This window comes from Macrobrachium rosenbergii, chromosome 14 (genome assembly GCF_040412425.1).
Source record: "Macrobrachium rosenbergii isolate ZJJX-2024 chromosome 14, ASM4041242v1, whole genome shotgun sequence".
Lineage (NCBI taxonomy): Eukaryota > Metazoa > Arthropoda > Malacostraca > Decapoda > Palaemonidae > Macrobrachium > Macrobrachium rosenbergii.
The window spans coordinates 8,140,503-8,147,802 of record NC_089754.1 but is presented as its reverse complement, the minus strand read 5'-3'; the positions used below and the strand labels follow the sequence as shown (position 1 = coordinate 8,147,802).

The 7,300-nt window shown below is 40.5% G+C and overlaps 1 protein-coding gene across 1 annotated transcript in view; it reads right to left on the bottom strand.

The window, feature by feature from the left end:
• The window catches only part of LOC136845711 (peptidyl-prolyl cis-trans isomerase G-like), a 237,120-nt gene extending 231,900 nt beyond the window's left edge, over positions 1-5,220 (bottom strand). Inside the window, exons 1-2 of the mRNA XM_067115886.1 lie at positions 5,000-5,220; positions 4,092-4,955 (exon numbers count right to left, since the gene is read on the bottom strand). Coding sequence (XP_066971987.1) covers positions 4,092-4,955; positions 5,000-5,072 — 937 coding nt within the window. The 5' untranslated portion in view covers positions 5,073-5,220. The remainder of the gene's footprint in view (positions 1-4,091; positions 4,956-4,999) is intronic.
• Between the last annotated feature and the right edge of the window lie 2,080 nt (positions 5,221-7,300).

Below are 7,300 nucleotides of genomic sequence, written 5' to 3'. Positions count from 1 at the left end.
ATTTTTACAGCTGCCATCGATGAGATTGAAAAAGCTATCACGCTACAGATCTTCATTGCTCTGATCTGCACATCCATCACGAATTTGATCCAAATGCTGTTATGAAGCACATCTTCACATTCTTCATGGCTTACTTCCATCAATATGACTTGAGTGCAAATAGCCTTCATAGCTCAGGCTCTTTTGCTGGTACAGCTTAGTATAGCTGATTTAGCTTAGCTTTCGTGGTTAGGACTTGGGTGCAATAGCTGTCAAGACTATGGTCTTATAGCTTCGACTATTATATAATTTTCAGAATTGTTCAGTCTTACAGCTGCGTAGGCTGTAAGTTGATCAGTTGTCATGTACCTTTTGTCGGTCATGACCGAAGTAGGAACTGTTCCCTCTCTTTTTTTATGGGATACTCTCATAAATTTTTGCTCCTCTTATCTCGAGTTTTCACCTTCAGATATTCTATTCAACAGAAATCCCGCTAACCTAAATAACAACCTTTTAAAGATGTTATATAAGATTTGGTTAACTATTCAAATGACAATAATAACAACTGCTTATGATGAGTGATAACCGAAGTACGAAAGATTCCGCAGCCGTGTTAAACACGCTGACCTGTTTTCACGTATTTTTCCACGATATAAAGGAAGGCAACTAACTGTTATGTCATTGCTCATAAAGCTTTGGATTTTGCATTTATAAGCATACATAATTTTACAGTTATTTATATATATGCCTGTATAAAACCATATAACAAATACATAATTTTCATTCACCACTTTGTTTTCACTCAATCACTATAAATATACAACTGTACAAAATAGTGCAAAAGTTGACAAGACTTTGTAAGAGGAACAGGCGAGACTAGTAAAAAGAAAGAGCAAGGTACAGAGGGTAAATGCAAGGAAGGCAGCAGGGTGCACAAGAGAACATTAGCCAAGGTGGAGTGTTTGACGGGATTGTTGACCCAACTCTCCTTTACGAAAGTAAGCGCGGACCGGGAATGCGAATGTAAGAAAAAGTTCAAGTTGTAGTGAGTAACTGTTTGCGAAGTTTAAGTGGCGAAAGAAGAAATGAACGGCGTAGAAATATGTTAAAACATAGAAAAGGTAAAAAGGTTAGCGAAGGTGAAAGTGTAGTGCTTTGATTATAGATAGTTAGGGCTTGTGAAAAAAAATGGAAAACTATAGATGGGAGAAAGGGCGTATAATTAGGAAATTTCAGGAGGAAGAAGGATATGAAGTGTTGCAAAAATGTGTAATGATGTACAGGAAAATAAAGGCTTTCATAACAAAGCAACGAAGAATAGGTGCAAAAAAAAAAAAATGAATGGCGCAGCGTGTACAGGGGAATAGACACTCTACTGGTGAGCTTTTTGTGTGCACGTATGAATCGGCTAATATTGTGGAAGTTTGCTGCGCAGGTTTTAGCCACAAATCAACTGTCAAAGTACGAATATGGTAGAGTCCATTACTTGTTTTTTGTTTTTTTATGGGTCCACCCTGTCAGAGAAAACGGCTTAATGTTTGCACACACACACACATATGTACATTATATATATAGTGTGTATATATATATATATTGTATATATATATATATATATATATATATATATATATATATATATATATATATATATATATATATATATATAGAGAGAGAGAGAGAGAGAGAGAGAGCAAATAGTCATAGGGACAGATTCGAAAGCAGAATTATTCTTCGGAAAAAAAAAAAAAAAAAAAAAAAAAAAAAGGCTCCCCAGCGACGTGTGTACTTCAATGCGAATGACAGAACTTTCGAATGATGAATAATGGATGACTGTACAGCTGCGAACGTTGCTTGAATTGTAATAAAATGATAATAAAGTACAAGAAATAAAGAAAAACACCCTCTGAGTAAAGAGTCGCTGCTTTTTGAAGCCGAACTTCATTTTCTCTAGATATCTCATGAAATGTTCCAGAAAAAGAAACCCCATTCAATTAACTGATGTATAACACAAAGGAGGTACGCTACAGCCATCATTATACAGTAATGTTACGCTAATCTGAAAAGTTTGTAAGGAATTAATGATAAACAGCCATGAGGAAAGGGAAAGGCGTTTATAAACTTGGAAGAATGATAAGAAGCACGGAACATCACTTGCAAAACTTTTGTTCTTAGATATATCTGGCCTAGCGCCAGCAATGGTTTCTCTTCCTCTGAGCAAACCGTAAGGAGCAAGTTGTAGAAGAAAGGAAAAACGAAAGGATGCGGATTCTTTCCGTAACGTCAATGCAAAAAAGATAGAAAGAAAAAAAAGGTAATAAGAGGAATTAGGGTGGGAAATCCCAGCGGAGGGGAATGAAGAGACTCAAAAAAAAAAAAAAGTCTTCTGAGAAAGCTCAAGTGAGTCAGATGCACCGCCAAGAAGCGAGGACAATAACACATAGAGGGATCGGTCAGTGACCCTGAAATCCTTCATTGGAATGTATCTTAAAGACGTAGCTAGTTGGCAGGGAGAGAGAGAGAGAGAGAGAGAGAGAGAGAGAGAGAGAGAGAGAGAGAGAGAGAGAGTGCTGGAGGGGGAGGTGCCAGAAGAGAAGAGCCCTCCGGTTTCTCAGTAAGTCTTCAGGGATGAGGCTGCTAGCCCAACTGCCTGACCCCGTCGGATGGTACCGATTTTCAGCTGCGGCCTTAGACTAGAAATTTCATCTGCAATTCCATATCTATAGAAGAACAGACATGCACCCCGTTCCCATATGCTCAAAGAAAGAAATTTCTGAGGTCTACAAGTCTCCCAGAATCATCATCGCACTTATGGCGGTCTAAACTGGCAGAATGTCATCATAAGAAGCTGTATGTCTTTTTGCAGTCTTACGACTTTCACACTCCAAAGGGTAACGTATAACGTTATATTAGTAGAAACAGTATTTCACGTTGGAGAAATCTAGAGCGTCTTGTGCAATGAGTTAAAAGTCAACTGCTGTCTTTTGCCAAGAGCAGGTTTGAATCTGAATCCCTCCTGGAACTTATCCTTCACTTCCCTTTCTGAAATAGAAGCAGTTAGGATACCACTGCATCTTTTACAAAACACTATTATCCTTTTGCAGTTCCCAACTGATTATGCTCTCGTTATTTCTTAAACAGTTCGAATACTGAAATTATTAGGCAATGCATAACTATCCTTTAAAGAAACGCTAACCGCTCCTATAGAAAAAATGATAAAACATTAGAATACATTCTATCATTGAAAAATGGTTTTGTTATATTCAGCCTTTATACCTGATTTATATTAAACGAGACACATTTTACAAAGATTTGGTTAGTCTACAAACTTTACTTTTCAGTTTCTGATAAACAAAAATGTCCTAATAAAAAGTGCTAGGAAATAAAGCCCATCTTACTTTCTTATAACACTTTCACGCTTATCTACACATAAGTGTCTTATACAGTACATATGGCGTAAGGATGTGGCAACAACACCGTCCACATTTGGAAGGTAAAAGTCTGCCAACTTGAGCGCTGTGGCCGAGTGGGGTGGTGCTCAGCACTTGTTTGCTACGCCCATGGTTCATTTCCAGTCCTACTACTCACCGATGCACAACCAGACATGTGTGTGTGTATGTGTGTGTGTACTCTGTAAAATCAAATGACTGTGAAGATGCATTTTTTATATATGATTTTATATATATGATTTTATCTACATATATTTTCTCAGTGCAACGAAAACAGCGCAAAAACAATGAAAAACGAAGTTACAAAAATTAGTAGTTTTTTCAGGAAAAGTCAGGAAAAGTCACAGAAAACTCAACAGTTTTTTCTTATGAATGGCGAAGCAAAGTAACTATGGGCAAATAGGTGTAATAAATTACGTGCATTGAGGTTATTAGTCACATTATGTGATCACCTTTATTTAAAATTTTCATTCTTGAATAGTCAACGCGAATAGATCTTCCTTGCAATATGTCCAAGCCATTAAATAAGATAAATCAAATACTTAATAATGATAATAACAGCGACCTTTTCGTGATAGACATTTAATTAGTTTGTAAGATTCTATAGCTTTCCGTTTATGGAGAGCAATTTACAAGAGGACAGTGAAGAAAACACAGAGATCTCACCTGAAGAAGAGTGATGATCCAAGGGCTGGAGTTCTGGGTCATGAGTGGGCGAAGGGGCGTCGTCGCTTCCGATACCAGACGACCTAGCAGAATCGTCCTCGTTGCTCTTACGACCAGCGACGGGTGCATTTCGACGGCTGTCAATAGGTCGTCCTCGACTTCGGTTGAGCGTGTCGTAGTCCTTTGGGGGGAGCAGGAGAGGTCCGGCACGTGTGCCCAACTTCTCTCTCAATTCCGCTGCCAAGGAATCATAAAGGGTGGCCATGTTTGGATTGGCCGCAGCCGATATGACCCCAGGAGAACGACCGCCACTGCTGCCACCTGCCCCGGAGGACGTGGACGACCCAGTCGAGGCACCATCTGACCCTCTGCTGGAAATGGATGCTGGAAGGAGACCGCGGGCGGCTAAACGCGATTCGAGTGATGCCAACTTCGCCTGTTGGTCAGGACGATCAACCAGCTGTGCTAAATGCTCGCGCAAGAGAGTAGCCGTTTCTGTCGAGTCGCAACGGTAGGTGTGGACGTGGACGGGGCATCTTGTCAAAGGGTTGTAGATCAAAAGAATGGCAGAGACGATGTCATCGTCGGGTCGTGACTCCTGCTGGACATAGGTGACAGCGGAGGCTGGTATGAAATGCTTGGTGGGGGCGTGCGTCCTGCCGTTGGCTCCTGCCTGCAGCAGTTTGATGCCCCGGCCGGACACCTGCAGGGTCACCTTGTCTGGCTCGTGCTCTCGTTCCCGCCCCACCAAGTAATGCACGACGGGTCTCACGCATTCTGCCCCTCGGAGCCCTCGACATTCCTCAGCACCCAGAAACCACACGTAGTAGGAGGCTTTGCGAACTTTGGATGAAGACCCACATCCTCCTCCTCCTCCTCCTCCTCCTCCCCCCCTCCTCCGCTAGTGCTATTCGTAGGCGACGATGAAGGAGGAGGACCCGAGCAACCCCGCTCCCCCCGCTGTTGCTCCTTAAGCCTCATAATCCTGCGGAGTTTGACCTTTTCAACTCACATGAACATATATTCTCACTTTATTCACTTCACAAAATTATTTTATCTTTTAATATTTTGACCTCTTTTTCACCAAGAAATCTCCTTGGCAATCTAAATTTATATGAAATATAATATCACTTTTCTTTCTTTTTATGAAATACCTTCACGGAGTTTCACGAGTCTAGGCCAGTGACAACGTGGGCGAGAGACAGAAGGAAGGAAGAAGAGAGTAGCAACCACATAAACACTATCACAGCCAGCGAGTAACTGAACCCTTCTCGGCAGTCTGTAATGTTTCCGCAATGAAGAAGGTCGACGGCGACTGCACCAGCGCCATCTGTGGGTTCGAAAAAGAACCCGATGGCCAGGTAACTTGCGGGAAGTCAGTGGCCCCATCGAAACTACCAATCACAACTGAGCTTGGCGGACGGGGAAACAGAGCGGACCAGTTACATTAGCTGCTGAGATGCCCAGAGGATCTACACTTCTTATTTCCTGATGGAACAATATTTGGCTAATAAAAGGAATTGCTTCAACTTTCCCTCGGCACTGAATGGACAGGTTGTTAATACTCTAATGAATAATACCGAGACTGATCTTTACTCAGGAACTCGGAATTCTATTGCAGGAAAACCAGTAAAGTTATCCATGTTCACATAGGAGTGATTTCAATGCATGCCAAACAGTAAGCCTTATCTTACATTCTGTTGGAAAAAATCGGGGTGCAAGCTCGCTCGCTCGCTGCTCGCTCTCTCTCTCTCTCTCTCTCTCTCTCTCTCTCTCTCTCTCTCTCTCTCTCTCTCTCTCCTTTACAGCAGGGTGGAGTTCAATACCATTCCTTCATATACAGCATTGTAACTGCTAATCAAAATCATGACAGACAATTCAAATTCTAAACACGATAACGTTTCAAGAAAAAGATCAGAAATACTCGTATACAAAGGAGCGCATAAACTTTTTAAGAAACTGAAGTTGGCTGCCAGGGAAAATAGCATAACTTTTATACGGAAAAGGGGAAATTGTTAAAAGCCTCACTTTGGCCATTACGTTTCCAGTTGAAAATACAATAAGCACTGAGCAACACCCCGAATAAGAGGATATAAAACAAACAAGAGTTCATGGAGCACTAAGACCGCAAAATTGACGGTTACCATTGAAAATACAATTCTCAGTAAATAAAAAGTAAGAAGAAAAGGAAGACAACAGCACAACAACGACAGCTACAAAAAAAAAAAAAATTCAACTCCGTTACAAGATCGCATTCCTTTGCTAGTTTTACAGATATTACTCTGGGCCTTGCTCTCAAGAACTTCAGTGAAAGCATCCGCCATTCTCACCCTCTTTGTATAATTTAAGGCTCAGTCCCACACATACTGAGGTCAAGTCTCGAATTCAGTGGTCAACCGGTTTCACCCCTCTCTTTCAAATACTCAAAATCCAGAATGTGGCACCGTCTAGCTTCTTCAGCACTTCCTGAATTTCATATATAGCATATATATCGCGATATTAAGCCACAAATACCCTTTAATATCTAATTACTTTACCTTGAGAATAACTTCATCCTCATCATTCATAATTCCCTTTGGTTGTATGTTATTCTCAGGGTAAAGTGAAGATGATATTAAGGGCATTTGTGGCTTCATATCTGTGACCGTAAAAAAGTCACGTGTCAGTAAGAGACAAAGCTGTCATACACATCACACACACACACACAGATACATATATATACACAACATATATATAGACACATATATATACATATACACATACATATATTTATATATATATACACACACATATATATATATATATAAACATATATATTTATCTATATAATGTGTAAGTGTGTGTTTCGAAGCAGTAGATGCTTATGTGTATTTGGAAGTTTCGGAAGATGGTAGGATGAGAGATGAGGTGAATCAAAGGGCAGGGGAAGCAATAAAGGTAGCGGGCTGTGGGTATAACACTGGGAGGAAATGTGGAGTGTCTAAGGAAGTGAAGTCTACAATGACAGTGAGAGAGAGAGGGTGGAAACTGTAGAGATGGCTTTTTGTACTTAGGATTTGTGGTATAAGAAAACTTCAAAGGGTGACAAATGTCGACTTAAGTAAAAGGATACAAGGGTCAGAGAAGGAGAAAGGATGACTCAGTGTTTTGAGATGGTTTGGTCACGTGGAAAAAATGGATGATGAAAGGTTTGTGAAAAGAATATAAAC